This window comes from Coregonus lavaretus (genome assembly GCF_964263955.1).
Source record: "Coregonus lavaretus genome assembly, contig: HAP1_SCAFFOLD_4054, whole genome shotgun sequence".
NCBI lineage: Eukaryota > Metazoa > Chordata > Actinopteri > Salmoniformes > Salmonidae > Coregonus > Coregonus lavaretus.
The window spans coordinates 13,166-33,915 of record NW_028156739.1 but is presented as its reverse complement, the minus strand read 5'-3'; the positions used below and the strand labels follow the sequence as shown (position 1 = coordinate 33,915).

At 44.6% G+C, this 20,750-nt stretch overlaps 1 protein-coding gene across 1 annotated transcript; it reads right to left on the bottom strand.

The window, feature by feature from the left end:
- Nucleotides 1-3,908: 3,908 nt before the first annotated feature.
- LOC311126022 (angiomotin-like 2a) lies at nt 3,909-13,069 on the bottom strand. The gene is made up of 10 exons (XM_084200054.1): nt 12,834-13,069; nt 11,318-12,138; nt 10,663-10,831; nt 8,461-8,605; nt 8,135-8,224; nt 6,586-7,057; nt 6,320-6,421; nt 5,997-6,154; nt 5,611-5,745; nt 3,909-5,264 (listed from the first exon to the last, which is right to left on the bottom strand). The coding sequence occupies exons 2-10, from the start codon at nt 12,073-12,075 to the stop codon at nt 5,173-5,175; spliced, it is 2,121 nt and encodes a 706-aa protein (XP_084056180.1). The 5' UTR covers nt 12,076-12,138; nt 12,834-13,069; the 3' UTR covers nt 3,909-5,172.
- Between the last annotated feature and the right edge of the window lie 7,681 nt (nt 13,070-20,750).

Here is a 20,750-nt window from a genome sequence, read left to right as displayed (position 1 = left end):
AGATCCCCTGGCACCGTCCCTCGTCAGATCTCTCTGGTCCCGTACCACTCTTCACCACTACCGTAATTATGCACTTTACTACCCTAACAAAGCTATCGGAACTCCACTCCTGGTACCAAAATGTGTAGCCTGGCGAAAGTAAACCCAGCACAGGACACAAATTAATTTGGGGTTGTTTATTCTGTCGAAGCTTAAATTTAATATAGGATAATGTAGAAGGGAAATCACTGCAAGGTGAAGTCTCCATAAAGTAAAGTTCAGTCTAAATCACAATCAAGTGAAATAAATCTGTTAGTAAAGTGCATAAAAACAATCTGAGTACAATAAGTACAAAGTGAAATGCATAAACGGTAGTGGCTCTGCTTTAAACACACCATTCACGTGATACCCTAACCCCACATGGAAAAGTAGATCCTCATCTCGCCCATACAGCAGCTTCAAATAACGTTATCATCAACTCCACAACGTGGTTCTGAGAGCACTGGTATTCCACTCTAAATTCCAAGCATCTGCCTCTAACCCTAGGAAGCTCTTTGCCACCTTCTCCTCCCTGCTGAATCCTCCTCCCCCTCCCCCCTCTCTGTGGATTACTTCGTCAACCATTTTGAAAAGAAGGTTGACGACATCCGATCCTCGTTTGTTAAGTCAAATGACACTGCTGGTCCTGCTCACACTGCCTACCCTATGCTTTGACTTCTTTCTCCCCTCTCTCTCTAGATAAAATCTTGCGACTTGTGACAGCCGGCCAACCAACAACCTGCCCGCTTGACCCTATCCCCTTCTCTCTTCTCCAGACCATCTCCGGTGACCTTCTCCCTTACCTCACCTCGCTCATCAACTCATCCTTGACCGCTGGTTATGTCCCTTCCGTCTTCAAGAGAGCGAGAGTTGCACCCCTTCTCAAAAAACCAACACTCGATCCCTCTGATGTCAACAACTACAGACAAGTATCCCTTCTTTCTTTTCTCTCCAAAACTCTTGAGCGTGCCGTCTTTAGCCAACTCTCTTGCTATCTCTCTCAGAATGACCTTCTTGATCCAAACCAGTCAGGTTTCAAGACTGGTCATTCAACTGAGACTGCTCTTCTCTGTGTCACGGAGGCTCTCCACACTGCTAAAGCTAACTCTCTCTCCTCTGCTCTTGTCCTTCTAGACCTGTCTGCTGCCTTTGATGCTGTGAACCATCAGATCCTCCTCTCCACCCTCTCTGAGTTGGGCATCTCCGGCGCGGCTCACTCTTGGTTTGCGTCCTACCTGACCGGTCGCTCCTACCAAGTGGCATGGCGAGAATCTGTCTCCGCACCACGTGCTCTCACCACTGGTGTGCCCCAGGGCTCAGTTCTAGGACCTCTCCTATTCTCGCTATACACCAAGTCACTTGTCTCTGTCATATCCTCACATGACCTCTCCTATCATTGCTACGCAGACGACACACAACTAATCTTCTCCTTTCCCCCTTCTGATAACCAGGTGGCGAATCGCATCTCTGCATGTCTGGCAGACACATCAGTGTGGATGACTGATCACCACCTCAAGCTGAACCTCGGCAAGACGGAGCTGCTCTTCCTCCCGGGGAAGGACTGCCTGTTCCATGATCTCGCCATCACGGTTGACAACTCCGTTGTGTCCTCCTCCCAGAGTGCGAAGAGCCTTGGCGTGACCCTGGACAACACCCTGTCGTTCTCCGCTAACATCAAGGCGGTGACCCAATCCTGTAGGTTCATGCTCTACAACATTCGGAGAGTACGACCCTGCCTTACACAGAACGCGGCACAGGTCCTAATCCAGGCACTTGTCATCTCCCGTCTGGATTACTGCAACTCGCTGTTGGCTGGGCTCCCTGCCTGTGCCATTAAACCCCTACAACTCATCCAGAATGCCGCAGCCCGTCTGGTGTTCAACCTTCCCAAGTTCTCTCACGTCACCCCGCTCCTTCACACACTCCACTGGCTTCCAGTTGAAGCTCGCATCTGCTACAAGACCATGGTGCTTGCCTACGGAGCTGTGAGGGGAACGGCACCTCCGTACCTTCAGGCTCTGATCAGTCCCTACACCCAAACAAGGGCATTGCCTTCATCCACCTCTGGCCTGCTGGCCCCCCTACCTCTGCGGAAGCACAGTTCCCGCTCAGCCCAGTCAAAACTGTTCGCTGCTCTGGCACCCCAATGGTGGAACAAGCTCCCTCACGACGCCAGGACAGCGGAGTCACTCACCACCTTCCGGAGACACTTGAAACCCCACCTCTTTAAGGAATACCTGGGATAGGATGAAGTAATCCTTCTACCCCCCCTTACCCCACCCCAAAGAAAGAAAAAAAGAAAACATATTGTAAAGTGGTTAACCCACTGGCTATAAGGTGAATGCACCAATTTGTAAGTTGCTCTGGATAAGAGCGTCTGCTAAATTATGTAAATGTAAATGTAATTGCTTGCTCTCACTCTTGCACACTGCACATGGGCAATCCCATAACCGCTTGCACACATTATTTATGGATCTCTTAAAGGGACAGTGCCATCTAGTGGATATAAATGAATACAGCTATGTGCTTTTACCACCTGGCTATATATAATTTATTTACTATAATTTACTATTGGCCACTTTCAACCCTAATTTAGACAGTTTCTGCTTATTATTTCCTACATTTGGTAGGCCATATTATAATTTCCGGCATTTGTTAGTCCATTTGTTTGTCAACTATAGTTATAGATACATGTAGCTTCTCTTCTGTCATAACTTGTTGCCCCAGAAGACTAAATAAAGTAGTGCTCGCCAGTCTTACATCGATAGAATGAATGTATTAGTAATCTAGTTGACACCGGTAAAGTTGTCTGTTTCGTTTAGGGACCGGGGAGAAAACGCAATAACTCCAAAACAGTGGAAAGATTGGTCCTGTGCAAAATATCCAAATGTTATCAGTTTGACCGGTTTTAAGGAAATGAAAGGCTGAGAAAACAACGGAACACGTTTCTGATAAGACTTCAGTTTGTCTTGGGTGCATATTTTATGTGGTTTAAATACTGTCTGCTTATATAACAGTGTCAAAGATAACACATTACACGATCATTCGCATTTTCTCAAGAGATGCTGAATGAAATAAATCGTATTTCTCCATTCCTGTTCACGAGACAAAATTAACATTTGTTGGATAATTTCACTGCAAGAAATGCATAATTCTACAGGAGTTAAAATTAAATGAAGCTACATGTGAGAGGTTATAGGCATGCAGTCAGTGTCCATATTTCAGTTACTATTCCATTTAACCTATATACTTAAATGAGGAACATTCTGTTTATACGTGGATACAGGGATACTTATGAGCTACTATCCGGAATACTGTGCTCATGTAAACGTGGTCATTGAGCAGGGTGACTGGAATATGAATGTCATCCAACAGAGAATAATGAAATCGAATGACAGAAGGCTCATATATCCTTATTTATATAAACAGACCCGACTCAAAACTGTACACACTGTAGAGGCACACACAGGGGTGGTAAAGCACTCAGAGTTACTATAGGTGTAGTCTGTATTTTGTTGTGCGTGGAAACTTCAACCAGGATCAGTTGCTAAACCTTTTTGTTATTTATATGATTACATGTCCCTTTAAAGAATGCTATCCATGTCAAGCATGCTCTTAAAAGTGCAGAGAGAACATGAGAGCTGGCCACTGGAGAATGCTGAGCCTAAACAATGCATCGCTGGCATTCATTAACTAACGAGAGCCCTCATGCTCTCTCTCTTGCTTGGTTTCTCTCCCTCTCTGGGAGGAATTAACGTGTCAAGCGAAGACAAGAGGTAAAGTGAGGGAAAGAAAAGGTTTGTCAAAAGACCCGCCAACATAGTTCGCATTTTTCAATTGAAAATTTGAACTCCAACCAAAAGGAGAAAAAATGTCAATGTAACATGAGCTATATATTATATTATATTTTATTGCTTTATGAAATGTTTGAATTCAAATTCACAACCTTCATATTGTTAGGAGTTCACAGAAATGTCTTTGCTTGAGGTCAACGCCTTGTCTGTTGGACAGCTGGACATAACCATGATTGTCTGCACATAAATTACAACACACACAAAAATAATCTTTGGCATCCTGTTCATAGCAATACATATCTAAAATAATTATAGAAACGTCTGTATAAAATATATTAACCTGTTAGTTCGGAAAAAGGCTCACATTAAACGAAAACCAAATGGTGTAGTTTGCAGCTTAATCAATATGGTGAATCTGACCAGCGGATTCACCACATCAGGAAATACAAACATATTTGGAAAATAATAATACAAAATAACAGTTGGTGAAAAGCAATAAAACAAGAAACTCTTCACCCTCCCCGGTTGAGAATAGTCTCTCCGACCTCGTGTTTAGAAATCGGAATTGAAAAACCAGACTATATATTGCATACTGTATCACGACTACATCTAAACCTGTGGAGACTAGTGGAAACCATGTGTTTGACGTATTTGTTACCATTCCATTCCAGTCATTACCACGACCCAGTCCCCAATCAAGGTGCCACCAGCCTCCAGTGGCAGAGAAGACTACTGGGGCTTAGGGAATACGGCCAATGAAAATATGAACATTAAGATTGCTTGGCATTTTTATTAAATTATGGAGATGGGAGAGTTGTTTTCCTAACTCTGAAGAATTCCATGGCACAGGAATGTGGCCAGATTGTGGGCACATTTTTGCGTGGGGAGGGAATGCCGGTCAAAAGTCCACAAAGATAACCTTGTCTGTAGAATTTATCTGGAAAAGCGTGAAGCTTTCAGTTAATATTTGGGAACGTGAAAAAACGGATCAGATTTTTAAAAATAATATGAAGTTCCTGAACTCGTTGTACACAGCAAATATAAATACTTTGACATACACTGACAGTACAGTGGTATGTTTCCCGTTACAAAACTGAAATACTGTCCCAAGTACCTCGAAAGTTTCACAGTCTCATATACCAAGACGGCTAGCCTGCAGCCACCTGGCTAAGAGAGAAAGAGCACCGCTCCCCTCTAAATGTGAAAACACAAGTCCTTTTTCCACACATTCCCCTCTCATTCTTCAACATTCTTGTCTTCTGTCCGTTTTTCAGAGGAACTCTGACCATTGCTCTGCACAGCTTCCGAGAGTTCACTACCCCTCGAGTGAATCTCGTCAAGGATCAAAAGTCTGACTTCGTCAAATGAATATTTCCACTGCCTCTGCCTCCAAGTCATCCGGGCCTCTTAACGCCTCCTTGAACCCATTATGTTGTTGTGCAGCAGCGTCGTCTTGAAAACAGAAGAGGGCAAATGATTAGAGGAATGTGTTAGGAGTGGGAGCAGTGGAAAAATTATCCACAGTTAAAGTACATCATCTGAAACCAAAGAAACATGCTGACGTTTCCACATTGGGATGATCCATTCAGGTAAATGAGTGCAGTCAATCCTCGGGGCTAGGTGCGACAACATAGCACATTCCGGCAGCCCACTGATGACCTCTGACCTACAGAGCCATCGCCAATTGGCTTGTTCTATGGGGGTATGTTTGGTAAATTAATGACTGCCCTGGCACAGCATGTGATGCAGTTACAGAGAACGGTTTGGGTGAATGTGTGTGTGTGTGTAGACTACTCACCAATGCTGACCTTACAACCAGTGGCCGGCTCTTTGGCCTTAGCTCCATCCTCTGATCCACAGTTCTGGCTGGGGTGAGCTGCGGAGGAGCACAGGAGAGGAGAGAGAGCAGTCTGGTCGTCTGACAGACTCTTACCTACAACACAGAACATGAAAGATATCAGCCACTGGCACGCATTTCATTGATAAACAGGTGCTCTCATTCTATCCTCAATCCACTTCAATGTCCATTATAATTATCTTTGACAATAACTCCTTACTTCATATTTGATTATGTCGCATGTATGTAGAGAACAACAGTGGCCCCTGAACAGAGCCCTGAGGGACCCCTTGAGTAATAGTTAACAAGGTGTTATGAGGTTTTTCATCTCTGACCCTCATCCTTACCTTTGCCTATGCTGGTGTAGCTGGCCGTGCTGACAGGAGTGTACGTGGTGGTGGGCAGACAAGAGCCATCCTTCTTGATCTGTTCCTGGTGCAAATGCTGATGGAGGATATTAATGACAGCATCCTTCGCCAGGATTTGGGTGTAGAGAGCACGGATCCTATAGACAAGATAAATATGGAGTCAGATTAGACAAATGGTGTCTCTCTGATCATTGCCATCTGATGCAACAAAGTACATTAGACTTAGATGCATAGAAAGTGTCATAACAGCAATATTATAAATTAAGAATCATTTATTTTTTTTAAATGCGTCATCTTCATACCGGTTTTCCATCTCCTGGTTTCTGTAGTCAGCTACAGGCAGGTCCTCATTGAAGCTGTTGTTGGAAGAGTGGCAGGGAGAATGGTTGATGATGGTTGTGTCTCTGGAACGGAGAAAATACATTCCTTTAGGAAATGGATGCAGGAAATATGTAAAGTATAAAAACGTATTTAGACTACATGTTTTGAAAATGTTTTCTTCTGTATGTGCATACAGAACACAACCCTTCAGCGATCTATCCCCTAACGTTTAACCTCTGACCCTCACCTCTGAGCGGCGGCGGTGGCGGCCACGTCCATGGCAAACTGCCTCATGGTGCTCTCCTCCAAGTACTTCTGCTCCCAGCGCACCATGTCCGCCTCCAGGGCTAGGATACGCTCCTCTCTCTCCCTCAGATGCTCGTGCAGCGAGCCCACCGTCACGCCCGGTGGGTGAGACTGCCTCTGCTGCGCCCTCAGGCTCTTCAGCTCCTGCTCCAGGCGTGTCCTCAACCTCATCTCCAGGCCCTCACGCTTCTCGCAGGTGGTCTGCAGCTGAGCCAGGGCGCTCTGCAGCCGCTCCACCTTCTCCACGTAGGCCCGCTTCCGCCGCAGCTCCTCCTCCAGCTGCCGGCCCTTGCACCGCTGGGCCTCCAGGGCCTCCTCCAGCTGCTCCACCCTCAGGCCCTGCTCCTCGGCGGAGTTACGGAGCCGCTGGAGTTCTCGCTCTGCGCGCTCACGCTCAAACTGCTGCTCCTCGTCTGATGGGAGGAAAGAATGAGAAGAGAAGAGGGGAAGAGGGGAGGGGAAGAGAAGAAAGTAGAAGAGGAGAGGGAGGAGAAGAAGGGAGAAGAGAAGAGGGGAGAAGAGGGGAGGAGAAAGTAGAAGAGGGGAGGGGAAGAGAAGAGGGGGAAAAGGTTAGATATGGTATAACCAAAAAGCTACAAACTGTACAACATTCACACATAGGATACATTTAGGAGATACATCAGTGAAAAGCTAGTGTTGTGTACTGCGCTGGACACGAGACATGAAAACCAGTCTCAGTCTAAGGCCACATGGAGCTATTTCGAAGGTGAAAATGAGAGCTTAGACTGTCTTAAGCCATCACACCACCATCGCTCTAACCCCGCTAATACGTCCCAGGATTCAGCCATCATTTGCCCAAGCACTCGTGGAATGTCAAGGGGGAGGAACAGGAAGGTACACGCCCCCATCCCTTTGACCCACTTAACAAGAAACATTCCTCCAACCCTATCTCTCATCAAGCCTTGGGAAAGGCCCACTGCTTAAATAGACAACGTAAATCAACAACCACCAGGAACCTGATGTTAGTTCAATGGTATTTTCTCATTAGTAGTTCCCTTTCCTATAGCAATAAATTATAATGGTTAGGTGGGTGCTTATATTTGCCCTAGTTCACACATGTAGAAGTGTGTAGTATACGCATGTGTGAAATGGAAATGTGTTTTTTCCATATCCAAACTCCCGAGACACCCTCAGAGAGGGGAGTCAAGTTTAGGGTCAGCCATTATCAGCGGCGACCCTGAAGCAATTAGGGTTAAGTGCCTTGTTCAAAGGCACATGGACCAATTCACTCGTCTGCTCTGGGATTCGAACTAGCGACTTTTCAGTTACTGCCCAACGCTCTAACCGCTAGACTACCTGTGTTTACTGTTGAGGCGTTCTCACCAGATAAGCGGAGGTTATGCAATGGAAATTCCTGCATAGAGGATGTAGCTTGGGTATAGGGTTCAGTGCTATGCTCCAATCCTGTGACATGGCTGAAGGTCTAAGACTCGGGGTGGTGTGAGAGAGACGGAATGGGTGACACTTACTTTGCTCGAGCAGTTTGGTCATGATGTGCTGGTTGTGTTCGGCAGCTTCCACATCTTTGGCGGCGTGTGTTCTGGCATTCGCCAGGCTTTCTGTAATGCAAATATTTAAAAGTTTAGGAAAACTGGAAGCATTTCTTAACTGCTATACACTTACACTAAAACTGATTTGGGAAAAGGTTTCCATGCCACCAGTCCCACACTAATATAAACCAATATAATCCTCAAAAATGGTTTTGGACCAGTTTCAGGGCATAAACGAAATACAAACAAGCCTGGCCAGTCAATGTCTAACAAACCAGAGAGCTTGTGGTATTTGTAGTCCTTACCTTGGAGGTCTCTGTTGAAGTCCTGCAGCCTGCTGATCTTGTCCACCAGTCTGCTCCTCAAGGTCTGCTCCAGGCTCTCCCTCTTACAGCTGCCCTGCAGCAGAGTCTCATAGGCCTCCGAAACCCTCTGGACCTCCTGCTCCAACTGAATGGACAGAGAGAAGGAAGGACATTTTTGGTCAGCCATCTTGTTTGTTGGTTTAATATACACTACCAGTCAAAAGTTTGGACACACCTACTCATTCAAGGGTTTTTCTTTATTTTTACTATTTTCTACGTTGTAGAATAAACTATGAAATAACACATATGGAATCATGTAGTAACCAAAAAAGTGCTAAGTATATGTAGGAACTCCTTCAAGACTGTTGGAAAAGCATTCCAGGTGAAGCTGGTTGAGAGAATGCCAAGAGTGTGCAAAGCTGTCATCAAGGCAAAGGGTGGCTATTTGAAGAATCTCAAATATAAAATATATTTGTTTAACACTTTTTTGGTTACTACATGATTCCATATGTGTTATTTCATAGTTTTGGTGTCTTCCCTATTATTCTACAAAGCAGAAAATAGTAAAAATAAAGAAAAACCCTTGAATGAGTAGGTGTGTCCAAGTGTTTGACTGGTAGTGTATTTATGTTTTGGAGATCGGGGGGGTTGGTTCAGGCATAGTACTGTATACATGCAGTACAGCACATAGACATGTCTATACACATTCATAAATATACCTGGGAGCACATTCCGTACATGTGGGCACATAGCCTACATACTGTGTATATACAGTATACACTACACAAGTATAATACAGAGGAATTTGAGCAAACACCACTCCCTGTGTGTGTGTGACTGATTTATATCTGCATTCCTGGGAGCTAACAGCCACGCTTGTTTTCCAGGTGTGGGTAGTTCACTCACACAGACAGAGACAGAGAGAGAGGTCTGGGCGGGTTGCCAGTGTGGGAAAGGTGTGCATGCCTGTGCCTGTGCTGTGGAAACAGAAACAGGCAAAGAAGTGGAGAAGTAGAGACGCCCACCATTACAGCAGCCCCTCGGGCATGTCTACTCAGGTCTGTGGCCCAACAGTCCGGGGAAACTTTCCAACCCCACTAATTAGCATTCTTTAAGGCTGAGGGAGCATGAGGGACGGGGTGACGTAACTCCACAGGAGAGCAGCAGTGTCTATGCATTTACCATAGAGATAGAAAGATGGACATAACCCGTTTTAGCATGGACATTGCCATCGAGGGCTTCCACCATTTTAAAGAAGAGTCCTCCATCTAGCTCTATGGCATCTACCAAGAGAAATGGGTGACGTCTTATCAGTTAGTGTTGTTGCCACCATCTTGATGTATAATAGCAGACAATAGCATACTTGCATGGGGTTCTGTCAAGGGGAGTAAATATTTCTGTCAGGAACATTTTATGAGCTGGCCAATAAAAGGGGCCCTGGGCCTCAATCAAATAAACATTACAAAAGAGATGAACACAAACAGGGGTTTAAAGAGGATGAAAGTAAAAAGAGGATGAAAGTTTAAAAAAACAAAACAACAGGATGATGGATGAAAAGTGAAAATGCAGTGGGATGAAAGTACAATAGAGTCCTTTCAAATTCAACACACAGTAGACCTGCCACCTGCCACGTCTAGCAGAATGTCTCTGTCTCGGCACTCTGAGCCAGGGGTCACAACCCCATCGACTGCTGTCTGACATGCCCTGGGTAGGACCGAAAATATATGGCCTCTCTGGAAGGACACAAGCACATACACACACGTCCTCCGTCTGCAGAACAATGCAGGAAGTGTGGACACAGTAACAGCCGCTGGGCTCTATGGGGTCTCTATCTACAGCCAATGGTAGCAGCTGTTGTAATGATTACCCATATACAGTGTGTCTGGGGTAGCTGTACACAAGCTATCTGCTATTTGGCTTGTGTTTCCTCAATTCCCTTCATTAAGTGGCACATGTTGCGGACTTCAGTACTTTGCTATTCAGTGTGGGCATGCAAACTTGAGAAGTTACACGTGTTGTGTGCAACTCAAAGTTCATCATGCATTGGTGACCAAGGAAAATGTGAAAGAAAGTCTGATATGCACCTGTCCTGTATCTCATGAATCGGTCCTCCAAAACTAACATCAGTCCTTCCTGCAGCACAAACCATTCCAATGTAGTGTCGCCATCGTCGAGAGGGACTAAAAGGAGAATGATTCTCACCTTGTGGATGCGGCAGGCCTTCTCTCGGTGGCCCTCCAGCTCCTGTCTCAGCCTCTCATTGTCCAGCATCAGCAGTTCCGTCTGCCTGGGCTCCTCCACGCCACCAGGGGGCAGACTAGTGAACACGCCGTAGCAGGCCTCCGCTTGCTGCTGGGCTGGGGCCGCATACCTGTGAGGAGGGACGTGTGTTGTTGATCTCACTAGATATCCAAAGATGTACAACTACTACGGTCTTTCAATGAGTATGACTACCCTAGCCCCTTAGCTCATAGAACCGTGGTCATGTGAACAACCTACATTTGTTAGGCCTCCCAGGTATAACAACCACCCTATATTAGAATGAACACATCAACTCCACCCTAGGTCGGTTGGCTTGTAAAGTGTTCTCAGAAAGGCAATTGGAATTCCAACCTGCGCATGTAATGATTCACAATGTTTGTTAGGAGGTTTGGAATGCAAGGCACCGATGACACATAGCCAATGACACATGGCTTGAAGTCCATTATGCGTACAGCTTTGCCCACAGAAATTAACACACTATGAAATGTGTGATGGCTGTTGATTAAGGGCAATGACAATCAAACCATTGGTACACCTTTGCATGATCTCACTGTATGGGCAACACACACACACGATTGCTGTAATGCCTTAGTACCTGTGCTGGTGGATCTGGAGTGGCTGGGGCATGTCCCTGTACACACACTGGGGCTCTTGAGCGTGGATGGGCATATAACCTTGGGTCATGATGGTAACCGATGAGTATTCTGGGTGTGGGCTGCGTTTGTCCTGGAGGCCTTGTGGGGGTGCGTAGTAACCCAGCTCTGGGTAGCTATGTGAGGAGCTCTTCACCGCCTCTGACTTCGCCATGGCACAATTTCTCTCCAGAGACAGCTGCAGGAGACGCTCGCTGAGCGACCGCACGTGCCCTCGCTTCAACTCAATCAGCTCCTCCTCCGCCGCACGGTAGTCCCCATCGCGCAGGAGTGTCCCCTCGCGGAGCTGCTTGTGGGGGCCCGTGGTGGTCGACCAATGCTGAGCCAGGTACTGGGAGTGGGCCTTGGCCTGTTCGTAGGTGGGCAGCTCCTCGCCGTGGAGCTGGTAGAGCTGGTAGCTGCTCTCCGAGTGCTGGTAGTCTCCATGGTGCTCCTGGCCCTGGGGCTCCTGACGGGCGGACAGCTGGAGGAATGAGGAGTCCTCCTGGGTGAGGCTCTCCAGGGAGGAGCGGGGGCTTCGACCGGGGCCCTCTTCTGCTCCGCTCCCAGGTCCTCCGCCAGGGAACCCTCCGCTGCCTCCGCGCAGGGCCTGCTGCTGGATGGCCAGGAGGGTGCGGGCGTCTGTGGGGTTGCCGTAGCGTAGTTGTTCCTGGATGAGGCGGTGCAGGACCGTGCCAGATGGCTCTTCTGTGGATGCCATGTTGGTTCTGTTGTTCGAATCTAGTGATCAGTAAAGACGAGGTGTTTATGGATGACCGTGAACCTGGAATTTGAAAAACAATGAGAATCAATAAGAATACAGGTAATAAGAACTTTCAAGTTAGCCTACCCCTAAAACTGGATAGTTGATCATATACAACATTAACATATGAGGCCAGTCAATAATTTACATTATCACGCAAATGTTGTGTGGTCCTCCAAAACATTACTGTAGAATACTGTAGACTACAAAAAAACTACTAATATACATTTTTTGTAAGCCCACACATTCATCAAGGCCTACAGGAAGTGTCAAGTATAAATCAACAATCTATTCCTTACTTTTGAGTGATGTCATTCAATGCATTGCCTTGTGTCAATTAATACGGTATGCCCTTCACTATTTCACTTTCAAAAACAATTATTGCCCATTTTACATGAGTTAAATTCACAATATTATGATGAAATGTTTGTTGGTCGTGAAAAGTCATACAAGTCACATTGCGACAAAGGGAAAACTTGCGTCGAAATTCCATTCTAACAGGGGAGCCAAGCACATAGCTCTAGAAACCGTTTTAGGAATAGGAACCAACTACGGAACAAACGAATACTCATGGTGTAGTGTTATGAAATATAATATAACTTCTGTGAACTTCTGTTTAAGAACAATAGTCGAGTATTAGGCTACAATTCAATGCTTAAATGTTACAACGTAGCCGAAAGTCCCCGTTTCCCATACACAAATGTAACAATTCTTACCAGTTCACGCTCGCATTCCAGGGAAACGTAAAAAAGAAAAGAAAAACGTTACAAAAATTAATTAAATCAAAGTAATCCACAATGTTTCGTTTAAATAGCTCTCATCCTTCCACAACGAGTTTTGTGGTCTACTCCTTTCGGAACTTGCTCAACACTGACATGGTTGTCGAGCGCAGAGCGATAATAAGTAACTGAGTAGAGAGACTGAGGTCAGAATGCCAGGAATGTGAGTGCGCGAGGTCCCTCCGGGATCGAACGCTTAAACCACACGTTTCCAATGGGGGAGGTGGAGGCCGAACTGAATAGCTGCAGTTCTACTCAACCATGAGGATGGCGTGTCATGGAGTTGGAACATTAATGCTTATACATTTGTTCCTGATAATAAACAAAAATCGGGGATTAATTCTAGGGAAATCAGCAGGCAGGAGTACCATAGGCCTAACATGTTAATAACATGTTATAAAGATGATAACAAGCTGACAGTGTCTAAGACTAAAGTAAATATTCTACATTTACATTTTCCTCACATCTCTCGTTGTCTGTCTGATATTGTACTGTTGCAGATATTAAGTGTGTAGGAATATAAATCTATAGATCTGTTTTGACACATTTCATTCAAGGGCAACTGTGCGTGTAACCAGTGGCGGCTCCTGAAAAAATTCTCAGGAGGGGCAATTTTTCTGATGATTTAGGTGACCTACACACATTTTAAAAAAGATATGTCCAGCAACAACATGAAGACAGGGGCAGCATATAAGTCAATACCAGAAGCATTTATTGACTGATCTGGGGAGATGGATTCCAGTTTCTGTGACAGATTATAAATAATCTCTGATGCCTTTGTTATATTAGCTTTTGGTTGAATGTACTGTCGTAGTAAATATATAATGTTTACTGTAATAGGTCTCTCAGTTCTTCCAACTCACGAGTTCTTGCCCTGAGGACACACACACACACACCCACACACACACACACACACACACACACACACATCATCACTGATAAACACACACACACACACACACACACACATCATCACTGATAACAAACACACACACACACACACACACACACACACTGATAACAAACACACACACACACACACAAATCCTCTTCTCTTAGGCTGAACATCTGAAGACAGAGAACCCGACTCAGAGCCAATGCAACAGTGACACTAGCCTGGAGGTGACCTCGCCCAACTCATCAGGACCAATCAGAAGATCAGAACTACTAGATTCAACCTACTTCATTTTATTGTATAAAATGTCAGCACACAATGTTTAGGGGCTCTTCTGATAAACTCCCTACGAGTTTGACGAACGGGTCCGTGCACGCGATTCCAGATATCTTTACCTCTGAATAAACTGCCTTATATTATACAATTATCCACCTTGTCCAAAAGTCTCTACTTGGTCTCCGTTCTCCAGTAAACTTGTTTTATCAACAATAGTAAGGTTCAATGACACAGAAAGCAGTTCAATGTCGGGGTACAGAGTCGCTCTCTTACCAGGATCGCGGTCCGCTCTGACCAGGGTGAAGCCGGCCGGCTCCACCTCTCTGTCCGGGACTCTGTCATCCAGCCAAGTCTCCCAGCTGTATTGGGATTCCGCTGCCAGCAGCGTTTTCATTATTTAGTCCGTTCGTAGCGGGTATGTACACGATCAACAAGATCAGTCCAAAACCGAAGATCAGTCCAAAGCAGAATGTTTGCAGAATGTTTGTAAACTAAGTCTACAAATTAAAAACATAAAATAACGCCACACTGCAGGTCGCAACATAGACGCTGTTAGCCGCCATTGTCTTAGTTACGTTCAACGTTACGTCACGTATGACGAAAGCGCGTAAGTGCATGCCCACAGACACCCATAGAGAATGTATTGAAAGCTTTGAAATTTGAAAAAAATAGATTTTACATGACAGGCTATGAGAGACTTCTGGGCGATTTTCAACCTGACTGAAATCGCCCAAAAAACGGGCGGGGCCATTTGAAGCACGACTTTAGCCTGATTTGACATTTAGTGGCTGGCAGATCAGACGTGAACACTGATAACTGCTGTTGCCGTGATATAATTGATTAGAAAAAAAATCCCTTCCTTTTCCCGTTTGGCAGTGCGTCGCCCATATCGCCCTATTGAACAAGCCGTCCCTGCGTGTAACCAACTGAGCATGTAACCTTTCAGTCAATATGAGGCTATAGGATTTAGCTAATGAAATATCCTATAGATTCAGGACACTCAGTGGCAACCCGTCATTCAGGGCAGGTGGGGCCTAATCATTTGGTCTATTTTCCCCTCTTAATTTCGCCTACTGTTCTGACTTGGTGGTGCACATGTAGCCTATAACCTGTTTTAGAGAAATGCATTCATCAAATATTGTAAGAGCTTTAATTGTCTGCTTATATGCCCCCTTTATTTATCCTACGGTTCTGACTTGTTGTACAGGGAGAACACTGTAAGAACGGCCCATGTTCTGAATTCTGTTGTTGTACATTTCAAAAGTGCTGAACAAATAGTTATATTGACTACGTCTGTCCTAGCTCGCTCATTAATGTCTTAATCGAAATTACGGATTGCCTCTTATCCGCTTGTCATAGTATCCCTTATGCCATAGTTTGTACATCTCAATTGTCAGTAGAAGCCACATTTGTTTAAGCAAGTCATCCATATCAGCTATGATTTTTTTAAAGCAGTAAATGAGGCTGAATTAACTGTTTCGATTTACATGCTAAAATCGCCACTGAGGACTCTACACAACTAAACTATAGTTATCTAGTGATGAGTGTAGCCATTGACTTGTATGTGAGATGAGCATCTCAGCAGGACAGAAAGGGAAAGGGGGATACCTAGTCAGTTGCACAACTGAATGCATTCAACTGAAATGTGTCTTCCCCATTTAACCCAACCCCTCTGAATCAGAGAGGTGCGGGGGGCTGAGGAGTATATACTGTAGGCAGCTGTCTGTGAATCTGTGGCTTCAGTCTTCCCCGTGACCAGGACATAGAAAGGCTTTGTGCCCAAAGCACTACATGATCCAGAGTGGTAGAGAATTCCAAACAGTAGCACCTGCTGGACTATGGGTTAAAATCACAAATACACTATTTATACAAAAGTATGTGGACACCCGTTCAAATTAGTGGACTCTGCTATTTCAAACACACCTGTTGCTTAGTTCCAGTGAAGGGATTTCTTAATGCTACAGCATACAATGACGTTCTAGATTATTCTGTTCTTCTAACTTTGTGGCAACAGTTTGGGGAAGGCCCTTTCCTGTTTCACCATGATAATTGATAATGCCCCTGTGCACAAACTGAGGTCCATACAGAAATGGTTTGTCAAGATCTGTGTGGAAGAACTTGATTGGCCCTGACCTCAACCCCATTGAACACCTTTGGGATGAATTGGAACGCCGACTGCGAGCCAGGCCTAATCGCCCAACATCAGTGCCCGACCTCGCTAATGCTCTTTTGGCTGAATGGAAGCAAGTCCCCGCAGCAATGTTCCAACATCTAGTGGAAAGCCTTCCCAGAGGAGTGGAGGCTGTTGTAGCAGCAAAGGGGGGACCAACTCCATATTAATGCCCATGATTTTGGAATGAGATGTTCGATGAGCAGGTGTCCACATACTTTTGGTCATGTAGTGTATGAAGGAGCAGAGGACCTGTGGAATGAGACACGGGCTTAGCATGCTTCATGAATGAACATAATTTGCCTCCAATGCCCAATGAACCAAGAACACAATTTCAGTGGCATTTTTTGAGGCCACAAAGCTCCTAAACTTTTCTAAACGCACAATAAAGGCACAATAAACCGCCATCTTGGATGGTGTTCTCTGGAGAAATCAGCCATCCCCAAAGGGGGAACAGAGATCGATATGACAGGCCATATTTGTGCCTTTGAAGACCCAAAGGCCAGTTTGAGCTATTTATTACCTATGGACCCAACGGCAATGTAGACAGACTCTTCCTTTCAGACTGGCCCCCAAATGAGTGTAGGTGTTGCGTATAGCCCGAAGCTAACTGTGTAATCGACAAATACATACTGACCCTTCTCCTTTCTTTACTGACCCTTCACAAACCAAAAACACGGGCCAGAAGCTTCAAAGGACTACTGAAAACTCAAAACGCATAGTTAGTCAATTGTTTTGCCAACCGCTCTGCCGGTATGTGGAAACTAGCCTCAGGCACTTGTTCTGAGAAAGTTTAGTATTTTCTTTTTACCTCTTGTGGTTAAGGTGAGGCTGGGGGAGGGAGGAAGCCGAACCAACAACTCAAGTCTCCATTACGTATTTTGAAGGAAATGTTGATTATCGGATGAAGCTTCTGATGTTAGAATCAGGTCTTTGGAAGCAAGGGTATTCTTGGCAATACATAAAAAACTCCCAGGCAAACCTAATAAACACTTACTGTGTTGGCATTTTCAAATTTGGGAAGGTGAAAACAACAGTCCCAATATTTCCTTCCAGTGGCCTTCATCAGGGCCACGTTCAGTCGGCAAACAACAAGGAAGTTTGCAGATAGAAATGTCATGAATAGAACTGATGTGATTCCTTCATCTGAATCGCACAGATGCTACATAATACATTCAACAACGTTGTGCCTTGCTGAACCCGGCCCAGAGCTCATTACTCTCTGTTTAACCTACATCCAACATCTTGATAATGCATTTCCTCTGGTGTGTGTCCTCTGGGATTCACTGTCCCCCCTTTATTAAAGCACACATTCCACATGTTTTGAGTGGTGGTGGGTATTCTTAAACATACTTTTTTTAAACGCAGCCAAGTTGTCTGGATGTCTGGGTGGCCATTTGTAATATTTGTAATAGAGCCGGGCGGTCGGTCAGCAAGGTATTAAAGGCATGTTTGAGTTTCCCCTTCGAATGTGGACAGTGGTGATCAGTGGACACCCCCGTTAAAAGCATTGTTTGTTTTTAACACCTCCCCACTACTTCCTCTTCCACCCCCCACTGACCCTCACCACTGTTCGTCTCCACTGGTTAACACTGAGCCTCTGGCCATTTGCCCCCATTGTGGCAGACTTCCTGTGAACTTCCAAAGGAATGTCAGTGTTGTGTCCCTTTGAAATTATGGACATTGAAAGGAGCCATTCCTGGTTCTAGTGGAATCCAAAATCGCTGGTCTTAAAAATTCCTGCTGTCAGCAGACTCGGGCAGGCTTCAGTTAACCAAAGTTATAGCCCCATGGGTTATGGGTTATACTTTGTGTGAGGATTGGGGAAGCATTGACGATATTTGTGAACAATGCTGCAAGAAAGACACAATAGAATCCCATTCTGTTTTTGGTCAAAATACACATATGACATTACTCAAACTACCAATTGTAGAACTGGATACATCCTGACTCTAAAGAGGGACTGTGTCTTGTCTTGTCCGTGTTCAGCACACTATGATAAATGGCTTTCTAAATAACAGCAACACAAAAGTAATTGTGGAAGGAAGGAGCTTTCATGGAGCTATGTGATAGACAAAGCAGGCTAGCATTACTACACTGAATGACTTCTTCTAAGAGAGGGTAGGAGGAGAGGCCATCTCACTGAGGACTGGGTTTCTGTCCTGAGGCTTGGAGTGGACAATGGGATAGCATGGGATTGAAACAGGACATGATAGAACCATGTAGAGGAGAGTAGAATTCTAAAGGGGTGATATCAAATGGGATAGGATGGTGCGGTATTGAATAGTGTGGCACAGAATGGAATACAGAGTAATTCAATAAGGTGGGATGGAGAGGAATGCAATTGGATAGGGTTGGATTTGGATGGGATTGATTCCTTCTATGGGCTCTCACATCATTGGATGGCCTTTCACATTCAAACCGAAAACAATAGATAGGGATCACATGAAATGTGTTGGGGTGGTATTTTGTTCTGTTACTCCAATGACATAGGATATTCCCATGTATTCATATTTCAATACAGAACGACTGACTGTTTATGTACGTTTTAATGATTCTGGGACAGGTCTCAGATCAAGACAAGTGCGGGCTAGCGTTGTTTATTTGGTTAAAATTCCTGTATTCAATTATGACAGGAACCTTATGAGGAAACACAGAATTATTGCTGCAATTACTACAGCACGTCATTGAGCAATCTCCCGCTTGCTCCATCCATTCCAGTTGAAGGGCAGGGAATTTCCAGCAAAGTTTCTAACTGACACATACAGTGTCAGACAATGAGTCATGGGAGCAGACACCCTCAAGTGTGTGACTAGCCCACACTGCTGTTACAGGTGTGTGTAAAAACAACACGATCATTGGCTGGTCTACGGCAATGCAAATGGTCCGGGTAGCCACGATTAGCTGTTCAGGAGTCTTACCTGAGCCACTTGTGTGGGTTGTAGACTCCGTCTCATGCTACCACTAGAGTGAAAGCACCGCCAGCATTCAAAAGTGACCAAAACATCAGCCAGGAAGCATATGAACTGAGAAGTGGTCTGTGGTCACCACCTGCAAAACCAGTCCTTTATTGGGGGTGTCTTGCTAATTGCCTATAATTTCCACCTGTTGTCTATCCCATTTGCACAACCGCATGTGAAATGTATTGTCAATCAGTGTTGCTTCCTACGTGGACAGTTTGATTTCACAGAAGTGTGATTGACTTGGAGTTACATTGTGTTGTTTAAGTGTTCCCTTTATTTTTTTGAGCAGTGTACTTAAGTAAAAATACTTTTTTTGAGTATCTGTACTTTACTTTAGTATTTATGTTTTTGCCAACTTTTACTTTTACTTCACTACATTCCTAAAGAAAATAATGTACTTTTTACCTCATACATTTTCCTGACACTCAAAAGTACTCGTTACATTTTGACAGGAAAATGGTCTAATTCCCACACTTATCAAGAGAACATCCCTGGTCATCCCTACTGCCTCTGATCTGGCAGACTCACTAAACACAAATGCTTCATTTGTAAATTATGTCTGAGTTTTGGAGTGTTCCCCTGGCTATCCATCAATAAATAAAACAAAGAAAATTGTGCCGTCTGGTTTGCTTATTAAAAGGAATTTGAAATGGTTTATACTTTTACTTTTACTTTTGATACTTAAGTACATTTGAGCAATTCCATTTACTTTTGATACTTAGGTATATTTCAAACCAAATACTTTTAGACTTTTACTCAAGTAGTATTTCACTGGGTGACTTTCACTTTCACTTGAGCCATTTTCTACTTTTACTCAAGTATGAACAATTGAGTACTTTTTCCACCACTGACAATGATGTTCCCTTTCCTCTCTCTCACTCTCTCTCTCTCTCTCTCTCTCTCTCTCTCTCTCTCTCTCTCTCTCTCTCTCTCTCTCTCTCTCTCTCTCTCTCTCTCTCTCTCTCTCTCTCTCTCTCTCTCTCTCTCTCTCTCTCTCTCTCTCTCTCTCTCTCTCTCTCTCTCTCTCTCTCTCTCTCTCTCTCTCTCTCGCTCACCTTTACTAATCCCAGAAACACATTAAGTGTGGCCTGCCTTCACTGTGTTTAAGCCGCTCGGAACACGAAAGAACCTGACGAGTTCCCAAGTTCTAAAGATGACACGTTTAAAAAAAAAGTTTACACAGTACTCAAAACAGGAAGAAACAAATCATTAAGACAGACACGACAACAACTCTGGTGAAAAATAACTGTTAGAATTCTCATAAACCTTTCAAGCAGGGTCTGCTTAGAGTGTATGGCATGCTACAGCACGTATTGTTCCCCATAACAGTATTTGTTCCCTGCACCTGTGGATTTTTGTTGGAAGTGCGTATACTACTTTGAAAAAAGAAAACCTCTAGTTGCCACAGGAAATCATGCCTTAGATGTGTTGTGCAGAATACAGGCTAAACTATCAATTGAAGAATCACCCACACCCTTTTTAAGGCTGACCTAAAGATTAAAGCAACTAAACGAATTACAACACCTACTGCACAAAATCTACAAAGTGCT

Excerpts from the sequence above, each read along its gene's own strand:
- LOC311126022 (XM_084200054.1), bottom strand. The coding sequence starts at position 12,075 with ATGGCATCCACAGAAGAGCCATCTGGCACGGTCCTGCACCGCCTCATC. Across the intron at positions 10,832-11,317 it reads CTCCAGATCCACCAGCACAG|GTATGCGGCCCCAGCCCAGC; the intron begins GTACTAAGGCAT and ends CCCTCCTCACAG. Across the intron at positions 8,225-8,460 it reads CTTCAACAGAGACCTCCAAG|AAAGCCTGGCGAATGCCAGA; the intron begins GTAAGGACTACA and ends TTTGCATTACAG.